Genomic DNA, 22,622 nt, shown 5'->3' with positions numbered 1-22,622 from the left:
TGCTCTCCATCTTCTGTCCTGGGACCTCTCAGCAGGCTGTCAGCTAGGGCCTGGCCACTGACAGAGGTGGCTGGTGGCAAAGAGCACCCTCAGACAGCACTTGTTGTCCTCTTGTAACGTCCTTGGACGTTGCCACTATCTCAAAGCTTCCTACCACCTTGGCACCAGAAGGCACCAACAAGGAGGTTTGCATTGCTAAATTAAAGCCTAACACCTGAGCAGATACTGACTCACCAGGGAACTTTTGGGGAGCTCAAGGTGAGCCTTCGCAGCTGGCAGGAAGCTGCTGGTGAATAACAAGGAGAAATGGGAACTTGGTCTCGCTGGCTGCGGTGGGACAGGGGACCCCTCACCCCAAAAGTGACCAGGTGTGCTGTTTCCCTCTCTGCAGAGCTCCTGGGGCTTGTCGGGCAGTGCACAGGGGTAGTTTCATAACTGAGCCTCAAAGTGTGGCCCGCAGCCTGTGACTGAACTCCAGGAAAGGGCTGAAATTACCTCTGAGGGGATTAAGTTACGTCAGCTCCACCACTGTGGCCCCGCTGTGGGAAAGAGGTTTGTCTTCTGGCACCTGACACTTCCCCAGGCCAGGGCGAGCTGATGTTCTGCAAGGGAGGCCAGAGCAGTGGGAAATGGGAAGGGAAGGGAAGGGAAGGGAAGGGAAGGGAAGGGAAGGGAAGGGAAGGGAAGGGAAGGGAAGGGAAGGGAAGGGAAGGGAAGGGAAGGGAAGGGAAGGGAAGGGAAGGGAAGGGAAGGGAAGGGGGCAGAGAGCCCAGCGCGCTGAGGGCAGCTCCTGCAGCAGGGCGTTGTTGCTCCCTCACAGGCAATGCCTTGTCCCTCTGCTCCGTCCTCCCCCCAAGGAGAAGCCCGAGCTTGGGATAAACATTAACCCGGCACAGAACAACCTCCTGGGCTCGCCTCTCTCCCGGGCAGCAGGCTGGGACGCAGGAGTGGATCGAGTGGCTTTGCTCTGCACCAACCCTTCTGCAGTCACGGGCTTCAGCTGCAGCACATGAAGGTAATGGTGGCTCAGGCCACAGATCCTTCCAGCCCAATGCCACCAGGGCCAGCAAGGGGGGGGACAAGGGAAGCTTCCCAGCGTCTACTCAGGGACTTTAGGAGCCAGCAACGGATTTCTGTGCATTTGGCCACCCTCCCAACAGTTGGTACCCTCAGAAACGTATAACTGTGGTGACCCCAAGGTCCTGCAATGGATCTACAGATTAACTGCACGTTCTGGGACAATAAATAAATAAAAATCTGAACTGTTATTTTCGAGGCTGGAGCTTGTATCTCCCGTTTTAGGAGGCTTCATTTAAAAAGTAGTGATGTGTGTACAGCTAACTGTGTTGTGGAAAGAAACCCGTTCTGTTCACAGGTGCCAGCATGGGCAGATGGAGCTACTGGGCTGTGCAAGCAGGTCGAACTCTTGTTTCCAGCCACAACAGTTGGCTGTGGCAGCACAAATTATCCTCGGGCACTTGGTGCAGAGGTAACCTCTGCTCAGAACACCACAGGATTTACTGGTGCTTACCTCTGGGCCCAGCTGGCATTTTGTGACCGGAGCGCGTAGGTTGAGGAGCCCCAGAGTTTGTGGAGCAGAAGGGAAGTGGCACAGGGCCCGTGAGGATAAGCCAGCTCTGGGGTGCGGGTCTGCAGAGGCCGTGCAGATATTCCTGCTTCCCCCAGAGCTCAGGCAGGCAGCACCACAAACGCCTGGCTGGCAGTATGACCGGAGGGCATGGCCCTCAGTGCATGCACACGTGGAGCAAGGCTGAGACAAAACAGAAGAGAAACTGCTAACAGCGCTGGGGTGTCCTTCCCTTCTGAGTTCAACTAAAAATCACTTCCAGTTTTTCCCATCAGGGACGAGCTCCGCTCGAACACACTGGTGCTTACATCTCCTTTAGAAAAGTTTAATTTATTTTTTATAGGTCATTATGTAACACAAACAGACCAGTGCGCATTCATACACCGCATAGACATGTCAGACTGGGGTTTGGTCTGACAACGCATGTTTTAAGTGCCTTTTTTAAAGAATGTAGGGACAGGATGGAAGGAAAAGAAAAAAATCAGCTGCTGCAAAAGGCTCTTGAAAAAAATACAGTTGTAAGTGTGGTCCTAATTTCCATGTCTTGATTTAAGAGAGAATGCCTCTCAAAACTCTGTAACAGCACCCTGTATGTGTGCGCATGCATACACACAGCAGTATGCATTAATTGGATTAGCAGTACAACCTGTGAAGAAAAACCTTCTGAGCTTCTGTGGCATCCTTTTGAAAGCAGTGTTTCTGTTTGAGATACTGTGGAAGGACTCGAGTAACATTTTCTTCTCACCCCAGGCTCTCAGCGTGCACAGCTGTCGATGCCACGCAGTGGATTTACCCCGCTCCTGCCCCTCTAACCTGCTGCAGGGCTCCCAGCCTCCCCAGAGCCTCATCTCCACTTGGGTTACGTCCACGCGTTGTGATCGGCCTCTAGAGGTCTCTGCAAACTCAGGCTTTATCATTGTTGAGCCTGGCTGATCGGCCCAGCAGTGTCTGGGGTAGAGCTGAGGCAAGCTACCTGTCTCAGGTGAGCAGAGGCCAGGGCTGTGAGCGCCTCCTTCCCCTTCCTCCTCCAGCACAAGTGACTTGCAGCACAAGAGGGGTAAGCGGGGTGTAATTCGCTCAGGCAGGGCATCTCCAAGCACTTGACACATGGAGGCCAGCTGCTCCTTCAGGAAATGTTAATGTTTTTTACTTTTGTGACCTTGTCCAAATGGTTCCACCCGCAGAGCGCTGTACCCCATGGGGTCAGAGCACCATCAGCACTGGAAATTCAGGCACAGCAAAGAGAAAAGAGGGATCCCCTTCAAAACCTCGCGGCGTTCAAGTCAGAAGGAACATAATCATGTGGATTATGAACACAGAGACAGGGACATCAGTGCAGGGGTCCAGCCAAGCCACGGATGGCTCTGCTCGGATCCCAACAGAGAGGAGAGGCGCCTCCCAGAATTTCCCAGTCGGGCAGAGGACACACCTTGTGCTCCCGTGGGCTCCTGCAGGAACTGAAATGAACTGGAGAGGCAGCTCCACCCTCCCACACCTCATTTCACTTGTCCCAGTCTGAGCCCCACGGGAAGACGTCCTCCAGCTCCCAGGCCTTCCTCAGCCCCAGCAGTCACCCGGGGAGCGCGGCGTGACCCAGTGGCTGCAACGTTAAAGGCGTGCTCTCCTGGCAGGATAGCCTCTGATGTGTTCAAAGAGCTGCTCCCCTCCTCACCAACTAAGCAGCTTTGGGTACCAGTGAGGGACTGTTCTCAGATTATGTGTTTTTGTTTTTGTTTTGTTTGTTTGCTTTTTTCTGGTGATTTTAAGTGTACAGAAAGATCTCTTTCAGGCCTCCATCAGAAAAGGTGGAAAAGCCCTGCCTGCCTGGGTCACTTGCACCATGCCAGCGCCCATCAGGGTGCCACTGCTGGTACCTCCTGCAGATCTCCAGCTGCAGTCCCGCATTGCACGGCACCGGGTGGGCAGGAGGGGGAGAAGTACGGGAGAGGATGAAGCTCCTCTACCACCTCCATCATCACAAAGCCTGGGTCAACCCCCAAATGGTCCTGTACCTACAGCCTTGCTTCCTGGGGCAGACGAACGCCCGCTGTGATCACCTGTGCTGCCTCCATCTCTTACCAACAGCTGCTTTCGGAGACAAACTCTGTTTCTGCTAAATCTCTTCTTCCTCTTCGCTGACAGCGTCCTGCAGGTCCTGAGGCCCCTGCTCTGCTCTCTCTTTGACGTAGGCTGCCTTGATCTGTTCCAGCTCGCACAGCTCCGTCTCCAGCTCTTCCCGGTGCATTGTCCGCCGGTTCCTCAGCAGCTTCATGGGGAAGGGGTTTAACTCATTGAAGGCAATGTTCATCAGCTTCCTGCAACGAAGAGAGGCCTGGTGACCCCAGTTACTGCCTGAGATGGCAACAGATGCCCAAGAGTTTTAAGAGAGGGAGGCTTTTCCAGACCATCTACCTCTGCTGCAGATTGCACTTGGCTGCCCCAGGAGGCTGCAGAGAGCACAGCCTCGTGTTTCAGCTCTGGGCTCAACAGCCACCGAGCAGCAGAACCACGACTGAATCACAGGCACTGCTTCTAGCACAGCACCAGCCCAGGCGTGTCTTTTTGGGTACCAGCATGCAGCAGTCAGCGAGGAGCTGGGCTATCAGAAGCCATCTCTGATGGCCCCTGGAGTAGGAACAGTCTGCTCTGTTCAGCTCATCCGATTACATAAATGTTCCTCTTGTGCACGCGTTGTCACCACAGGTTGTGAGCAGCTCTCTGCTCCCAAAAACCCCGACTGCTACACCTGAGAGAAACCCAGCAGGGGACAGAGAAAGCTCCTGCTGCTGAAAAATGAGGGCCGGCCCAGACTTTGTGGCCTGGTCTGTGGTAGCATGCCTTCACCCTAGCCCAACAGGCTTTAAGTAACAGCATGCAGAAAAAGTCAGAAAGGAGGCACATTGTCAACGTCCTGGTGACCTGCCAGTGCATGCATCTCTCTTAACTGACTGGTCACAACTCTTTTCAGGCTGACCTAAGAGGCAAGCAAGCACAGGCCTAGAGTAAGAGGCTGACTGTACCCCACAGTCCTACCTGCCATCCACAATCATCCTTGTGAAAAAACGCAGGTACTGGTAAATCTCCACATTGTCATGAATCCTTAGGATTTCCTCCTCGTTGTATTTAAAGATTGCGAGAGCATAGCGGAAAATCACCTGGAAGGTTGAAAGGCATTTCAGTTGACAAAGTCTTAGGCAGCTGAGGGATCAGCTTATAACATGGCTTAAAACACGGGGTGAGGAACTGCAGTTCATGCTGGTTGCTGGGCTCCTGCTGTACTCTACGGGCTGCTTTAGGGCGGGCCTAAAAAAAAAAAACAGAGCTAATCCCACAGGAATGACACTCTGTTTGCTAATTTACAACTCCAGAGCACACCTGATCCTCCAAAAGGACGCCACAGGGCTCTCACAAGGGTTCTCCCGTTCTCCCCACACACTGGTGCAACACGAGACTCACATTTTTTCACAAGTGCTAAATCTCTGCCTGTCTCCTGCTCCATGTATCTGTCCCCTCTCAGCTAGGTCTGGGTTGCAGAGCAGAAGACACCGTGGCCTGTCAGAAAACTGTTTCTAGCAGGACTACGTGCTAAAAAATGTCAGGGGCACTGCACACACGGTATCAGGGACTAGGACTGCCTGCAGGCAGCAACTACACAGATGACATCGGATGGCAGGGAGGCACCAAGGCACCCCACCAAACAGTCAGGGTAGGACAAGAGGCTCAACCCCCCATCTCTTTGACACACGTGGACATCCTTCGTTCGGCTGTCACGTCACAGAAGTAGTGCAGAAGGAAGGGAGGCCTAGATTCATGGTTTCACCTTAGTTCCTTCATACAAGAAGGCATCCCACACTCGCAGGAGGATGTCGCTGACCAGGCTGTCCACAAAGGCCACCAGAAACCAGTTGAAGGTGATGAGGGAGACATCAATCTGATGCTGCTCGAAATGAGCAGTGAGGCGAGGCAGCTTCTCTGCCAGGAAGTCTTTGAAGACTCTCTGATCTACCTGAAGTTGACGAAAAAGAAAACAACGAATTATCTGTTAAAAGCAGGCCTGGTGCTGAAGGAGAGGAACAACGCAGCAGGACAATGAGCCAATTGCATGAGCCAAGATACAGAAACGCAGTCAGCGAGGTCCCTGACTCAAGTTTATAAAGGCTTCATCTCAAGGAAGTTATGGTTTCGTGAGGGGAAGTGCTACACAGCAAGAACAGGGTTAGGTCTTTCCCTGTACCACATCACACCACTGCCCCAGTTCTGTCAGCCCAGTTACCTTTGAGCCTGTAGTACAAACCAGACAAGGTGATATGCTTTGGTCTTTAAAACCCACAAGAACTAAATTTTGATTTTCTCAACCAGCTTTCACTTTATCAAGCCAATCCACAAAGTATCACCCTAGACCCTCCTCTTCACTTTCTTCTTGGATAGACTTACAGAGGCCAAACATGAGCCCAGGAAGTCTTACGAAAAGAAAAGGCTCACTCAGCTGACGGTCTTTTATCACCAAACGTAGGGGAGCCTGTGTGTCCTCCAGCCTGCTGTTGTTTTCCCTGGCAATCACTGTGCTGAGTGTCAAGTGCTGTCTATTAAAATCTCACTGCTAACCCTACCTGCTCCAGATCACTGCAGCACAGACATCTTGCTGTCTGCACAATGATTTGGCTGCTTCCCAAGCCTCTGTGGGCCGACCTCTTCACCGGCACACCAATGTCCCAGTAAACACCATCAATTCAGTGGCAGAATCACTCACTCTCCACTACTGATGCTTGCAGCCTCCTCCACTGCGAGCTCACAGCAGAAACCCTTTTCTCTGTGAAAGGACCACACGCAGTAACGAGACCGAGGTGATGGCCAGGCGCACCAGGCTGGGCACTGCTGGGTGTGGGTGGTAGGGTCACACAATTACACTTCCACAGAGCTAAACGGAATTTATCCTGGCTCTGTGCCCATCTGGGAGGACACCGTACATCTGATACAAGACAACACACCTTGAAAACCTTGAAATCCAGGAACTTTGAACCAGGAGGATGAGTTACTTATAAAACTTCTTATATCAAATGGCCACAGGGCTTTTGATATGCAGGAAAAAAAGAAAAAAGAAAAAACAAAAAACTGATACGCAGCCCCAAAGCCAGAATTAACACTGCATTTGATCATGAACTGAAACAGAGTGAATATAAAAATAACAGTACATAAAAATACCAGAAGCACGGGGCACTCCAAAAGATAGGGTGAGGTTTCTAAAGAAAAATGCAATGGGCTCCAGAATGGCATTTTCTTCCTGTTTGGTTCTACATCTGTCAGCATTTGCCACTTCACTTTTTCGCTTTTACTGGGCCCTCCTTACAATAAATTCTTCCTTCTGACTAACCTGACCTCCAGGTTGTTATTCAGGAGTGGTACTCAGTTTATTAACCACTCTGTAGCTCTGTAATGGAAGGGACTGAAAGGTGATGTCAGCTGTCCTGTGAGAAATCAAACACAGTGCAAGCTCACAGCATCATAGACTTGTGAAAGGGTTTGGGTTGGAAGGGCCCTTAAAGACCATCCAGTTCCAGCTGTGAGAAACAAAGTTGTGTTTTTGCACTAGGAGGTGTTTTTGCAGTGGAAAATTCCCCTAACCTTGCATATTCAAAAGTGCTTGTGCGGCACAGCAGTGTGGAGTATGTTAGGCAGATAAGGGGAAGGTCCCACTGTCCCAAAATAAGGAGGATAGCTAAGAAAAACAGGATGAGCAGTACAAAATCAGTAAAAACAAAAATCACGGGCTCTCTAGTCAGGAGAGAAGAAAGGAAAAAAAAAAGGAAAAGGAGAAATTAATGGTTGGTCAAATTAAATTGTACATATGTGGTGTAGAAGTGTGTCGAGTAGGCTGTGAACCTGCAGTACTCAGCCAATGAGGAAACAGAGGAGAAATCAGGTGTTGGGTTGTAGGGAATATAAATTTATGGTCAACTTTTACTGTGTGCTCCTGCTTGCAGGACGCCCGCCATTGCAACTGCAAATAAAATAGCTTCACAGAAGATCCTGTCTGAAGAAAATTGTTGAGATTTTTCTCACACAGCCCCTGGCCACGGGCAGGGACCCCTCCTGCTAGTCCAGGTTGTCCAAAGCCCCAGCCAGCCAGGGATGGGGCATCCACAGCTTCTCTGGGCAGCCTGTGCCAGTGCCTCACCACCCTCACAGTGAAGAATTTCTTCCGAATATCTAATCTACATCTCCCCTCTTTTGGTTTAAAGCCATTACTTCTTGTCCTGTCACTGCAGGCTCTGGGTATCAAGCTGGTAGGAGCAGGACAGACTGAGGCTCCCCTCCTCTTCAGACTGCTCCTGGCTGCATCGCTGGTGCCCAGGTGAAACAAGTTGGCCTTTAAACCTCTAGTGTAAATCACGGCAGAAGTGAGAGCGCCCAGCTCACCTGTGATGTTATCAGTGTGTCGCTGTAGTAGTCTGCTGGCATCAGGTTCTCCACAATGTGGACGAGGCACCAGAAGGCACTTTCCTCATCTTCCAGGACCAGCAGGGCAACAGCTGCCAACCTGTGATGGACAGGACACAGTGAGGCAGTGCAGCACTGCAGGACAGGACACAGGTCAGCACAGGTAGAGGGGAATCCAAGATTCCTCTTGGCTTGTCTCTAGCTCTGTCAGAATCCAAAACATCAGATGCAGGAGGAGAGTTGGTCAGACAGTGATCTGTTCTGCGGGTTTCTGAGGAAGCCAGGGGGTTGTGATTTTCTTTCCCGTGTGCCTCTGTCAGCAAACATGCAGCATCAAATACAGAGCTGCTGTGATAAAATGAGACTCCCCAGCTAAGAGGATGTTCTGCAGACCCTCACAGTTGGCAAGGTGTGCTGATCTTGGCTATGTCAGTGTGGGAAACGGCTCACGCAGAGATATTCCAGGACATGGCTCACCTCCCCCTCCTATCCATCCTCCCTGACCCCCTTTAGTTCTGACTTACCCAGTTTTAGCCAGATGGGAAACGTTCAAGGCCAGGCTGGATGAGGTTCTGAGTAAACTGCTCTTCTGGAAGATGTCCCTGCCCATGGAAGGGGGGCCAGACTAGATGATCTTAAGGGTCCCTTCCAACCTAAATCATTTTATAGTTCTGTGACAGCTAATATCAGGGGACCTCTAGAGTGGCAAGTGTCATTCTAAAGACCACCCAAAGAGCAACAGCAATAGCTTAAACAGACTTTCCTCATGTGTGAAGATCCAACCAGGAATTCCTTTCCTGCAGCTATTGTCTGATGTCCTTCTTCCTCAGCCACACACTTCTAAGAACTCTATTTTTATCTTTTCGGTAGCCAGAATTTGGTAAGTAAAAGTGGAAGATCCCCTGAGCCTTCCCTTCACCAGACAGAACAAGCCCAATTTTCTCAGCTCCTCCTCAGGTGTCATGTGCCCCAACCCTCTCATTCCTAATGCTTCCCATTTCCTTCAACTCTTCTCATAAAAAGGGAACACCAGGGTGCTCTGCTGAGCACATTACGAGTCAGAAATTCAGTCCTACCCTCCTGCTGTTATTTTGGGACTGCCTCACTCCGTCTCCCAAAGCTGTTCCTTCCTATTCTGGAGCTATGGAGGAGCCAAACAAGTGCATCCTGCTGCATGCTACATCCCAGCAACAACACTGGCTGGAAAATGACACCAGATGCAGAACTCTGCAGTAAAATACCTAGAGCCAGTGCGGATCTAGAGAGAGAGATGAGCCTGGGACTGCACGAATCACAGCTTAAAGCAAGCGTCTACACCTTCTCAGTGCTCTCCCACGAAGAAGCAGCACACCTTGTTCCTCACCTGTTCAATCCCTGGCAGTACCCGATGGCAGGATTATGCCAGGAGAATGCCAGCAGCACCCTCCGGAGCTTGGGGATGAGCTGGGAGGTGGGAGAGGAGAAATATTTGTTGTTGGTCAGTGTCCGGGGCAGGTCAAGCTCAATCTGCCGGCAGGCAGGGTGCTCGGTGCTCTTGCTCTGCCTCAGCAGCCGCTGGTAGTGGTCCGGCAGGCGGCTGCAGTGCCGGCTGACGATCCACCTCCAGACCCGCTGCCGATGCTCCACAGGAATGCCGCTTCGAATGAGGCCCTTCAGCTCTGCAGAGGGGCTCAGCTCCCCTACGCCGTTCCACCGGTCGCGCAGGGGCTTCTCCACCACCTCCTGGCTCCGCAGGTTGTTGGACTTGATCTCCAGGGCTTGGATTTTGGCCAGAAGTTTCCAGTCCTCGACTTCGTAGTCAGGCACAGTCATGAACCCGTACTCATCGTACTCGCTGGAAAGGCACAGGGCTGAGGTTAGTGCAAAGGCCAGTTCCCTGCCAGGTTCCTGTCACCCACGCCAGAGCACAAGCATCCTCCCTTGCTTCTCTGGCAGCTAGGTGGAAGAGCCTGCTGCCTCAGGGCCATGAAGGCAGAGCAACAGCACAGACTATGAACTCAGGTGTAGCTTTGCTCTGAGCTACAGCCTGACCCCACCAGACCTCTCTCACCCTGTCTGATCTCCTACCCACCTTGCTTAACCTGTGTACCTTCTCCTTACCACATGCTAGTGCAGAGGGAGTTCTCCAGGAAGGGACTGCAAAGCCCTCAGGGCATCTGAACAAAGAGCAGGGATCCACAGCCCTTTCAGATGTCTCCCTGTGCACCATGCAAATCTCCTACTAACCAGAAAACCCCAGGAGTGCTGATAGTAGGGCTTGCTGAGGGTTTGTGCATCATCCCTGGTAAGTGATGACAGTATGTGAGAGAACAACACAAAACCATGCCAGGGGAGGTTCAGACTGGGCATGAGGAAACATTTCTGTACTGTGAAGGCAGTTAAACAGTGGAACAGGCTTCCTAGTGAGGTGGCTGGTGCCCCATGCCTGTCAGTGATCAAAAGTTATTTGGACAATGCCCTCAAAAACAAGCCTTAACTTTTGCTTGGCCCTGAAGAGGTCAGACAGTTGGACGTGGTGGTCTTTGAAGGTCCCTTCTGACTGAATTATTCTGTTCTGTTGTGTTCTAGTCAGGCCACATGCTGGGATATTTGCAAGGTATCATTATATTGATCAGATATCCACTATTTCCACATCACCTCACCAAATGAGCTTCCTCTACCTCTCCTCACAGGTCATGGCTCCAAGTCCATGCTGTAGAGCTGCCCCCAGATCCTTCTTGCCCGCGCATTCACTTCCAGTGCTGGACGCTTGTGGGGGTGGAAATGTGTTGGCAATTGGCACAAAGGGCGTGGACATGAGTCCGTGGAACAACTGTTCGATCTGAGCTTGCCTTAAGCAACCAGGAGTAGGCCTTAGAAAATCTCATGGCCTGCTGTAGCTGAGCAAACCAAGCTACCAGAGTAACTGTGAGAAGCTCCCACGACAATGACTCCCACATCGCCCAATTGAGGAATTCAGAAAAATATGGTTACCAGCAGCTGGCTTCAAGGACAAGGTCTACGTGACTGCTAATCACAAGGGGGTTGTTTTCTTGCAGGTGGGGTTGTTTTCTTGTAGTTGTTTGTCTGAGTGCTTTTGACCAATAATCTTGTGTGAAACACTGTCCGCTCCTGTTAAGTTCACTATAAAAGTTAGCCTATTCGGGCAATAAAAAGTGAGCATGATCTGACTCTACTGGTGTCTGTCGTGCTTTCGGCCGTGCGTCCTCTAACAGAAACGCCCCCGTGCTCTTGTCTATTACCTCACAGGGTTCAGGTTCAGACCTTCTTCTGCTCCCTCCTTCACATCCCACTGGAGCGCTTCCTGGATGAGGTTCCTCACCAGCTCAGCGTCGGAGCTGGGCAGGCCGGGCACGGTCTCCTGCAGCTTCCGCAAGACCGTCAGGTATTTGCTCTCCATCTGGCAGTTTCGGGCTTGCAGGCAGGCACACTGATGGGGAAAGAAGAGGGAATGAGCTGGCTCACTGATGTTCTTCCTGTACCGCCTCCGCTCTCTGCTGGTCTTGCCCACACATCAAGCAAAGACTCCTAAACAGCAAGGCCCCTGAGAACACATCCAGAAGTTTTCACAGAAATTGCAGGCATGAATGGACCGCTGTGGTCAATGAACAAGCACAAGCCACATTAGCGAGCACACATCAGCAGTTGCTTTTTGAGGCTTTTCGAGTGGGAGACCCAATACAGCATCACCTACTTACCTCATGAATTGCACCAGTGGGTGGCCATATCCCAGGCAGCTCAGCTCAGAGACAACACTGCAGCTGAGCTCTCCGCAGGCTTTTCCCCTGCTTCTTAGACAAGTTCTCTACCCCACACTGAGGTGTACCCTGACAAAACACACCACTCAAGGGACTGAGCTGGGACCATGCGATTTGCAGGACACAGACAAGGTGAACACATGCCCCACAGCAACCCCAGTCCCATCACACTGATACAGGTTTCTCAAGCGCAGGAAGCTCAACCGAGTTCAAACAGAGCAAGACAGTCCCTGCTGCCATCATACTCCAGGGCACAGAGAGACAGAGAGAGAGAGAGAGAGGTAGAAATGAGGATTGTTATCCGTTGTTATTGTTATTGTGATTGTTAACTCACAACTGAGAAACTAAGGCCACAAAGGTGACAAGACTCACCCAATTAGTGTTTCACAGGAACCACAGTGAAGATTCCTGCTCAGTGGGAAGCAGCAGTTGAAAACAAAAAACAGCAAAAAAAATCATAGGAAGAATTAGGCTGCATATAGAGGGGAAATAAATGAGTGTAGGATACTGTCATGCTACCACTTTAACCAGCCTTTTGCCTCAAATCGAACACATCAGTCTGATTACTTTCCTTCTGAAGGTTACAGCAGGTGCAGGATCAGAGGAGAGCAGTAAGCTGAGGTAGACAGGATTTCAAAAGACTAGGAAGCAAACAGATGCAAGCATGACAATAACACCCCAAAGGCAGCTGTTTGCCCTGTACTAGAATCCAAGACTGTGGAGACATCCCTTGAAACCCAGGAAGGAAAACCCAGGGAACAAACGCCAGACTCAGAAATTGGTTCAGAACCAGCAGGTGGGTTTGTCTGAGAGTAACCAGGTTATGCAATAAAATTCAAGCTTTAGATGAACTCTGAACTAGCTGCAGGATCTGAGAGTCCTGACACCTGACAGTGCCAAGCCTTCTAGAGAAATCAAAACTAGATGGAGCCAGCGTGCAGTCAGCCTGCCAGCTCTCAGGAAACTTTCCTCATTCCCTGAGCATACTGTAATTTCTTTATTCGTTTCCAAAAGCATAGATGAAATGCAGGAATCTGGGTTATGTTTCAGCATCCCTAGGACTGCGTTTTGCAAGTATTTTACTTTGACTGAAAAAAAAATAAAAAAATTATAATATCTAATTTGGGAACAACACAAAGCAGAGAAAACATTATGCTAAAAAAGAAAGCAAAGCATGTTAGGAAGAAAGCTGCTTCTTGGTGTGTTTTGTATCAATATCCATTCCAGTGTCCGTTCTGGAAAGAAATAAGAAAAAGCTCTCCCCAGGAAAAAAGCTATTTTGCCTCACCTTCATCAGAAGGGCTTTTTCATTCTCAGCAGCACTTGTCCAGAGCCGAGTAACCTGGTGGATCTCCGAGTTGAGAAACTGGTTCTGGGTTTTGTATGCATCAATATCGTCCTGCCACAAAGCAAAACAGTCACAAAGGGACAGCTCTTGAGTGTCCCAAGAGGGAACTGAGGTGTGGAGTGTGTTAGGGACACGAAAGTATCTCAAAAATACCATGTTCTGGGAAGAAGACAGGCCTTCCCAGGACAAATACTACCTATGAAGGAAATCAAGGCCCAACATTAAATAGAAATGTCATACATAGAGAAGACACCTGGAAAATCCCAAGTGCACTGCATGTATGTGCTTTGAAAACACAGAGACAGCTGGGTGATATAAAGCTAGAGAAACACCTAAATGAGAAGAAGAATATAGATGTTTTGTACTCTTTAAATATAAAAATAAATAAATAAATAAAAAGGATAGAGATCTTAGCCCCATGGGTGGCAGCAAAACACTCTCCCACAACCAAGTAAGTGGCTCTTCTAGAAATTCTCCACCACATGCTAGCAGTTCGTTACAACTGTGCAAACGGTGACAATACAACAGGCTGGATTTGAAAGAACCAGGATGTGTCAGGAAACCATTGGCAAGAGGGAAATGCACATCAGCAGGGCCAGTGATCACAGCTAGTGAGACTGCAGCAAGGGGAACAGAAGAGAGAACAAAGAGGCGGGCACTCAATGGGGACATGAAGTCAAAGAAAGCAGACAGAGGGCTGAAGCTGAACCTAACCTGGATGCTTTTAAGAACCCTATTAGAACCAGATGAGCCCACCCTGCCTCTGATGTGGGGACAGACAGAACACCTAGAGAAACACGCTCTCTGGTTTCCACGAGGAACAGCCTCCTGCTGAACCAGAGGGTAGAGAAATGGGAGCTCCCAAATGACTTGTGTCATCTCCACGCACCTTCAGATGCTCGATCTCCTCCTGCTGCTTATACAACGTCTCGGCCGTGATCGTGTTGGCTTCCTGCAGGGGATCAGAGAGCTCTCGGGCCATCTGCTCCGTCAAGGCCATGATGACTTCTTGTTTGGCATGGTTCTTCTCCATCAGATGCTGCACGTGCTCTTTGAGCTCCTGAATGTGGCTGTCTCTCAGCGCAAGCATCTGCTCGAGCTCTTTCTTTTCCTTCTCAAGAGCTTCCAGCCGACTGGTGAGGTCAGCAATCTGTCGCACTTTGTGGCGCACCAGCTCCAGCCTGTCCTTATCTTCTGCTGCAGTGAGATACATGCTAGATACTCGCTTCTCCTGCTGGGCCGCCTCCAGGGCTTTGTGGAGAAGTTTAACCAGCTCCTGGAAAAGGAGTGCAAAGCCATCGCATCACAGTGCTGCCCAGGGTACCGGCAGCACGGACACTACAGACCCCAGCACAAACGAGTGAACAGCGAAAGATTCTCTGGATCTCAGAGCTGCCTCCTTTCAGAAGCAAAAGTGAATGCAGCAACCTTGGCATCACAGCGTCCCCCTAGCAGAGGAGCTCTGCTCTCAGAGCTAGGCCTGAAACGTCTTTGCAGCAGACCGCAGGCACCTTGACTTTAGGTGCATTGCTAGTAAGAGACCTGCTGCTCCAGCTTTCAACAACCCACCCTTCCTGGGAGGCCCAGCAGAAGCCAGAGTAGCTGGAGGTCAGCTCAGCAGTGTGGTAAAATGGAAGCGAGGGAAATAATGCAGTACACATCTCTCTCTGCTACCAGATGGAAATTGATGTACACATTTCAACTTGCCCTCTACCAGAGTCCTCCCTTGCTCCATCCCACACCAAGGCACAAAAGCTTGCCCCAGCACCGTGCTGCTGATTCAGGCTCTGCTGTCTCAGACATTTAAGGAGGCAAATCAAGGGCGTAACTTGATTGCCCCCTATGGGACCTGGCTCTCCTGGCTCTTCTGCCGGAAGAGCTACCAGCATCGTTAGTGGGGAGCCCAGCATTGCTCCATGCATGTGGAGAAGAGAATCACTCAGGAGAGACAGCCCTTGCAGTGCCTCAGGTACTGGGCTTCTCCAATCAAGTCACCTCTTAATTGTGGATCACTGTTCAAGGAAGTGTTACCTGTAAAAAGCACAACTCAGCCCTGCAGTTCCTGCCAGCATCGTGGTACCTTACCCAGGACTGTGCTTCATGTACAGACACGCCAGCATGACTGATATCTGCAGAACACACCTGGATTTGTTCAACCTCCCTTTTCCAGCCTCTCTGCTAGATGTGCTTCCTAGCAGTGGCTGCAGGACATCCCTTTTCCCCTTGTGCTGGGCACAGTCAGGCTACATAGAAAGGGGTAACACCAGGAACTTGAGCTGAGTGCCTGCTGAGCACTCCTCAGCCTAACACCAAGGCCAAGGGAGTCCCTGTGGCCAGTTTCAGGGTCCTGCCCTAAAAAAGCAGCAGACTCTTCATCACACTCACCTTCTGTGACTTGACTTCCTCCGTGAGCGTCAGGATCTGTTGCTGCAGCACACTCACTTTATCCATTGAGCTCCTCTCCCTGGACAGCTCCTCAGCCAAGCCTAGGAAGCCACTGTTCATCCACTTGGCTTTCCGGACCCAGTTCATCCGAGACTCCAGCCTCCCGTCCTCCGGGATCTCCTCCTTAACTGAAGGGAAACAGAATTCATTTACACAGAACGGGGTTGCTGCTACGAACTCCGGTGTCTTGCTACCGGGGGACACACAGCAGCTCTGCCCAGAGGACTGACACACAGGACAGAAAAAATCGACCTGCTGGGATCCACAGGGTTGAAGCACAGACAGTAGGGACCAACTACAGCTACATCCAAAACAAAGCCACGGTGCTTTATGGTACTTGCCAGCTCTCCTTGCACCCCACCCACCCTGCAGACAGCAATGCAAGTTAGCATCTGTGGAGAGCACAGTCTAAACTCCACAGCTCCACCACATGTTTGGGAAGAAAAGGGTTGAAAGGAATGTGATTGTGCAGCGGTTTGACTTCCAACTCAAAGAAATACTAGTACGGACTGGCATTGTGGATGGTATTTTTGCCTCTGCAGAAGATTCCAGAAGTAGGAGATAGGCATATTCAGCCTGAAGCACAGCAAAAAGTGTCATTCTTGTGCTAGAAACAATGGAAGGACCCTGAGACAATGTGACGAGTTCTCATGTCCCGGGACTATTTGCCACTCTGTCCTTCCCTCTCCTGCCAAGTCTGACCCTCTGGTAAATGGTGTCGTACTCGCACCAGCTCACACAGTTCAGTAACAGGCACCTGCACACCCTGCCTCCCCTTCAGCCTCTTGCTCCTCATCCAGGCTCTCAGGGTGCTCCTGGAATTCACTGAAGTTAAAGATATTCCCATTGTTCCCCCGGAGCTGCTTGGAGACACAGATATTGTAGACAGTGTTTCTGAAACAAGAAGAGATCAAAACAGCCTTGTGAATAGAAGTCACAAACGCTGCAGCCAGTGCATATGCAAACTGCCCAGTGCCTCACCCCTCCTCATATCTCAGACTTACTCACATCCCACCCCTCCTCCAAGAACCTGTCTCCACCATGTGCTAAAGAAAATGAACTTTTGATGGCACCAGTGGATCTAAGGGGAAGAGGGGTGAAAGTGGTGGATATTAGGAAGGTGCCCCAATATCGGTACCAGCACAGCGGTGTGAATCAGGTGGGGATCTTCCCCCGTGTCCTTGAGCCCTGTACGTAAAGGCATCAGGCTGGAGGGAAGGATCAAAGCCAACTGCAGAGCAAGCATACTCATTCCCTCTCACCTCCTACCCTTTCCTTCGCTCACTGCAGAAACCCCCAGGTGCCAACAGAAGCTCAATTCACTACACCTTTGATACAGTAAAGTTTCAGGAACGAAATTGCAATCAGACCCAGAGCCAGTCCATCACAGACTGTTACAGCTGCTACTTTCAGATTTTGCCAGGAGAGCTAGGAGATGACTCTACAGGACCAGGCTGAACCAGCAACGTGCTAGTGTTTTCTGCAAAACCTATACAAGAGCGTGAGGCACTTGCCTATCTCTATCTCACACCACCCTGTGCTTTTCCCATGAAACAGGAGCAATTTCGGGATCTGACGAGCTCGGCTGAAAACAGACACACTACACTCATGAAGATCCAGGTCCCACAGCAACAGAGCCTGCAGAAACATTCACAGATCTAGGGGAGTAATATAATTTGGAGCTGAAAAGAAGCAACTGTTATTCAAGCTAGCAAAGGTAAGGCTGGTGATGGGTTACGATTATGGTACTTTTAATTAGAGTGGGGAGGAACGAATGTATAGCCTGCAAAAAGCACAGCTGAGACCGGTACTCTTTGGTCTCATGGAAGGTTTTTCCTCCTAGCAGCATCAGATGGTAGGCAGAGTAGTGGTGGTACAAAACTACAGCCAGCCTCCCCAGCAGAAACATTTGGCAAGTGCCAGGCTACCTGCTGCACCTGCAACCACTCGCATGCTTTCGGTTCTCTGTAAGTGACCGGGACACTACAGTTAAGGAGAGGCTGGTGGGGGTTGGTTTGGAGCAACAGTAGCTGCCCAAGGCTTGTAATTCGTAGCCCTGATGGAGCCACACCTCACAGTGGCAAGGGCAGTGTCAGTGAAGGTTGTGTGACTACTCACATTCTTGAAACTCAGCCAGGGGCAGCAAGCCGCGCAGCCTGAGGGCCGTTTTACAGGCTCAAATGCCTTGTGCCTGGAGTTCCTGCTTTGCAGAGTATCCACGGTCCTTTGAAACCACCAGAATGGTCTCCTGTCGCTAGCCTACCGAGTACAGCTCAACCTGCCCACACACCTTTCCAGGAGTGATGCTCGGCTGCGCCACGGCAGGCGTGCTAACAACCAGCTGCAGAGGAAAGCTAAGCCAAGCTCTAGGAAAAACCTAGTGACCAGCCAGGACAGCTGGATGATGTGGAATGCACTGGAACAGAGGGATGTGAAGGAGCTTCCAGCAGGAAGTTTGTTTCTGCAGGGAATATCCTCCATAAAGCTGCTTCATGGTTCGCCTAGGGTCCCGTTTCACACAATACCCAACAGGTGAGGAAGGAAAAAAGTAGCTTGCACTGCAGCTCTCCTTGTGCACTTACTGTATCTCTGTCCAAGGGTGCTTCAGGGAGATGTTCTGCAAAGCAGTAGATGTCTGGGGTGCAGGCAGAGAGGCTGCCTTTAAACCCACCACTTCAGTTGGCGTTTTGACTGGAGGCATAAAGGCCTCACTGTCGACAACATCTACGTAAAAACAAACCAGAAGACAAGAGGCGAGTGAGCAAGACAGACCTGCGTTGGTCTTTGGCTCCTTCGTGTCACTTAAGAGCCACATTTTCTTACAGCTAGACCTTCTGTGCACAACCTGCCAGGCAGAACAAAGGCAGCAGAGCAGGTTTCCTGCATTTAAGGTCAAATTACAGAAGGTTCCAGGCAGAAGTACATTATCTGCTCAGGGACTACCAACTGCCTTCAGCCATCGGTACCTGAGAATGACTAACTCTAAGCAATCAACCTTTAACCTCCTAAAGGAAGGAGGAACAGAGCTGTTGCTGTTCTTTTCTCCCAGCACGGCGTTTGATAGTTTTAATGTGCAGGTAGCATCGATCCAAGCAGTGACAGCTAGCAGCTGCTGTTTGAAAACCTGGCCAGTGCCCCTGTCCGCTCAGAGGTGAGGAGCACCATTCATTGCTGGAGAGCTGAAAGCAGAGGAAGGGCTGACACACGCAACACCTACTTGTTCTGTCAGCCAGGGGTTCATTCACAAGCTGGGAGCTGCCCACAGGAAATCTGCTCGGAGCATTGCAAAATTCCCAACGTCTCACTTGTAGCTGCTGCAGCCAGTACATCATGGCCTGCTTGCTGATTGCCTAAGACAACACAGAACAGGAAGGAAGAGGGCAATCTCATCAGCATGAGATCATCAGCACCCCGTAGGGATGACCACCATGGCTCTCGCCATGCCTGCAGAAATCAAGGCCAGCTGTGTCATGCCTACGCTACAGCCTCCGATTTGGAAGGACTGAATAAATCCGCAGCATGGCCAGCAGAACCTCAGAGGACAGCTGACCTTTTTTATTTTATTTATTTTATTTTATTTTATTTTATTTTATTTTATTTTATTTGACCTGTTTGTTTACTGTGTTCCAAGGCTAAGCAGAAATGCCACAGTTCTTTTAACTGGGGATCACCCATGGAGTTCTGTCAATAGAGATTTTCACAGAGGTAAGAACCTAACAAAGTTCTTTGCTGAAGGAGCCACTTTATACAGGGGAGCTCATTTCTGTTCAGTAACATACCAAGTGGACTGCAGGGCTCTCTGGTAACTTTAATTCAGCACCCAATTTAACTTCTACTCCTATTCTTTTAAAGAAAAGTCATCTCACAGGCAGTGGAATCCCAGCCTCGCAAAAACAGTGAAAACAATTTAGGTCCAAAAGGCAAAAGCGCAGGCTGAGGACTAAAGTGAAATTCACACTGAGGTATGTTAGCAGAGATGTGTCTGTCCCGACGGGGAACGCTCTGCACCAGCCCCCAGAAGAAGGTGCTGACCCTTACCTTCAAAGTAAACACTCTGCTTGGTGTTCTGATCTCAAAAACCCCTTCACCATTCTCCACCTTGCAGTCAAAGCTGGCGCTGGAGAGATCGATAGACCCCAAAGGGTTCACATCCTGTGCAGTTCTGTAGTACAGTAAGTGACATTTATTTTCATCATAGATGAACCAACGAGACTTCCAAGTCTTGATGGGACCCTTGATGCCCAGCTTATTTAAATAGCCACAGAGTTTTTTTCTGGGTGTTTCTCTGCTGGGTTTCAGCTGTACATTTTCTGCTTCTCCAGGGGAGGAAAGCACGGCCTTCTCCTTTGCTGAGGCTCCACCACTCCTGCTGTTGTCTGGGTTTGACTCTGCTAGCTTGCCTGGGACTCCAGCAAGGGGCCAAGTTCCACTTTCTGGTCCTTTTTTCATCTCTTTCAGGAAATATACACAGTATCAAATTGAAACAGTAAATTCTCTAGGTAAGTAAGCCACAGCAGATCCCAAATACCTCAACCTGCAGATGATGAAAAAAATGAGGAATGAGTTCAGGTCTAGCATCTGACAAAAAACACTCCCAAGCTTTCCAACTACCCAGCCAAGGTCCCAGGCTTCTACTTTTAGCCATCACTCTCTCCCTTCCTGTGCTCAGATGACGTCTACAGATCTGTTTTCTCTGTTCAATTCCTAAACCAGCCCAGAGTAGCAGCCAAGAAGCAGTACCACAATCTCTCAGGTGAAAAGTAAGCCTGTGGCATTTCAAATCAATAGCAATAACTGGGGGATCTGAAGCCCCAGACAACCATGTTAAGTATCAGCTGCAGAAAACGTGGTTACAAGCTCTGAAGGAACGTGTATTCAGGTCAAGAGATTTCAGGTAATCTTTCCACTGTGTGTCCAACAGATACTGATACTTTAAAACACAGTGTCTGGAGCAAAATCCCACCTTATGCAGCATCCTTTTACACTTTGTGCCAGCTGAGGACTGCTGTTAAATAGCCCGCATATCATGTGCCAGGTCTCCATCCAGCAGGCCTTACCTGATGGATTATGCACCAGAGAAAGAAATGCTGTGATCCCTGCAGAATGGACTAGGTGGCTCAGTGGCCGAAGTGCCCTGCTGGGTTTCTGGGAGGAATGCAACATGCAAGAGAAAAACAGAAAAATAAGGCTGTAAGGAATTTGTAGAGGTAGTCTAGCCACCCTCTCAGAGATGGTGCTGACTTCAAAGCTGTGTCTCACTGAAATTTATTCACGTAGATTTTGATCTCATGCAAGGATGGCAACTCTGCTGCATTTCTGGACACTCGTTGGAGAGCTTAACTGTAAGGCCAGTGTGATTTTTTTGCCCACAGCTGCACACAACAATGGCCCTTGTATAAGGAAAAATAACAATACTCCTGAGAATACCTATGAATATTTTGCAAGTTTTTTTTTGTTTGTTTGTTTGTTTTCCTTGCCTAAAAGCACGGTTTATACCGCAACTAGTGAAAGGACTACTAGAGGCTTTGGTTTAGTTACTATGGTATCTGAAGCAAATATGTAAACAAATAAACTGATGCACTGTTAAGTTAGTGGAAATCCAATTGCAGCCACAAAACCACCAAACACAGCAGCCAGCACCGCGACGACAACAGGTCAGTGGTGATTAATACCATGAAGCACAAAGAGGCATTGCCCAAGCTCACACTTTTAGGAACAACTTACCCTCATGACTGAAAGAATGCTTGCATGTGTTAGCACTGGTTATGCCCCATCGTGATTACTGCTGCCTCCTGCTGTTCCCTCATTTTTAGAAATGAGGAAACTTTTTAGAAAACTACAGATAATGTTCACTTTTTTTCTTTTTTTTTTCTTTTTTTTTTTTTGGAAAGACAGCGAACTTCTTTCAGTCCACTCCCCTGCTGCTGAAAACATTCACAAGTGCCAGGAACAAGCTCCTGTCATGGAGGTGCCACTGCAGGAAAGCTTTTGAAGCAACTGGAAACTTCATTTCCGAGCTATTTTTGCCTGGCACAAAGGAATCATTATCAGGAGGAAGAAGCAGTCTCAAATTTCCCTAACAGACCCCAGGGCTTTCAGGGTCAGTATCAGCGCAGGGACCTGCATTGCCTGGAGACTCCAGCACCCTTCTTCCTCCTGCCAGTGTGACGCTCCACGGGTCCACACCAGGGGTTGAGGCGCCCTGTTGTAAGAGATCTGGTTAGACCTGCACTGCAAAGCACTCTAGAGGAGACCTCACCTCCTTGAGAGAAGCGGGGGCGACGTCCCGGGGAAGCCACCGTCTGCCAAGCACAGGGCTGCTGCTGCGGGCACCACCAGCCAGGTAAACACCACCACAGCAAGAGAGGGGCTTCTCAAGCTTTCTTCAGCCCGCTCGCCGCCTGGGAACTGTCTGCAGGAGATCCTGAGCGGCGCTGGCACTGACTCACCCATGAAAAGGGAAGGATCAGCACAGACCCTGCCCAGATGTTGGCAGAGCTGCGGCTGCCAGCCTGCCCCCCCCCCCCATCCTCCCACCCCCAGTGCTGGTGCCTGGCACCGGGCAGCACTGCCTGGCACGGAGGGGAGATATGGAGATGCTGGAGATGCTGGAGATGCTGGAGATGCTGGAGATGGCACCGCCCGGCATGGGGTGGGGGGGACATCGGCGACAGCCTGAGGGGCACCCGGGTGTCTGCACGGCCGGTGGGGTGGGGGGCACGGCGTGGGACACACACACACACACACACACACACACATATAGGTTGGGAAAGGGGCACGATATGCTCCGGGGGGGGGGTGTACCTGCTCCGCCTGCACGATGCCAGCGGCCGCTGTCGCGATAGTGTCACGACGGTGTCACGGCTCGGCTGCGAGGGGCGGGACGGGGCGGGCAGGGAGCGGCCGGGAGGCGGCGGCGCCTGTGGGCGGTGCGGAGCTTGAGTTCTCGACCTGGGGAAAAGAGACAAATAATAGACAGAAAAAAAATAATAATTAAATTAAAAAGTCCGAAGTGTCTTTTGTGTTGCGGGTGGCGGAAGTAAAG

The 22,622-nt window shown here is 50.4% G+C and overlaps 1 protein-coding gene and 1 long non-coding RNA gene across 10 annotated transcripts; one reads left to right on the top strand and one right to left on the bottom strand.

The window, feature by feature from the left end:
- The first annotated feature begins 312 nt into the window (after positions 1 to 312).
- On the top strand, positions 313 to 3,631 carry LOC311427247. Its single transcript, XR_014687264.1, has 3 exons — positions 313 to 552; positions 821 to 1,015; positions 2,339 to 3,631. It is a non-coding gene; the product is annotated as an uncharacterized lncRNA (long non-coding RNA).
- Positions 1,900 to 22,470, bottom strand: TBC1D2 (TBC1 domain family member 2). 9 transcript variants are annotated; one of them, XM_084504473.1, is made up of 16 exons: positions 22,382 to 22,470; positions 21,837 to 22,017; positions 20,635 to 20,722; positions 19,616 to 20,111; positions 18,795 to 18,927; positions 18,160 to 18,301; positions 16,335 to 16,471; positions 15,518 to 15,705; positions 14,022 to 14,408; positions 13,073 to 13,183; positions 11,269 to 11,456; positions 9,390 to 9,860; positions 8,006 to 8,126; positions 5,409 to 5,594; positions 4,622 to 4,743; positions 1,900 to 3,903 (listed from the first exon to the last, which is right to left on the bottom strand). In XM_084504473.1, exons 4-16 carry the CDS (start codon positions 20,024 to 20,026, stop codon positions 3,702 to 3,704), a joined length of 2,799 nt encoding a protein of 932 aa, XP_084360599.1. In that variant the 5' UTR covers positions 20,027 to 20,111; positions 20,635 to 20,722; positions 21,837 to 22,017; positions 22,382 to 22,470; the 3' UTR covers positions 1,900 to 3,701. The 9 variants fall into 9 exon arrangements, with proteins under 9 accessions (XP_084360599.1, XP_084360596.1, XP_084360603.1 ...); XM_084504470.1 differs by having other exon boundaries at positions 19,616 to 20,105; XM_084504477.1 differs by lacking the exon at positions 21,837 to 22,017 and adding an exon at positions 21,698 to 21,779 and having other exon boundaries at positions 19,616 to 20,105; positions 22,382 to 22,454.
- Between the last annotated feature and the right edge of the window lie 152 nt (positions 22,471 to 22,622).

The sequence above is a fragment of the Aythya ferina genome (genome assembly GCF_964211825.1).
Source record: "Aythya ferina genome assembly, chromosome: Z".
NCBI classification, from domain to species: domain Eukaryota; kingdom Metazoa; phylum Chordata; class Aves; order Anseriformes; family Anatidae; genus Aythya; species Aythya ferina.
Note: the sequence above shows the minus strand (reverse complement) of the source record. Positions and strands in the feature narration are given on the sequence as shown.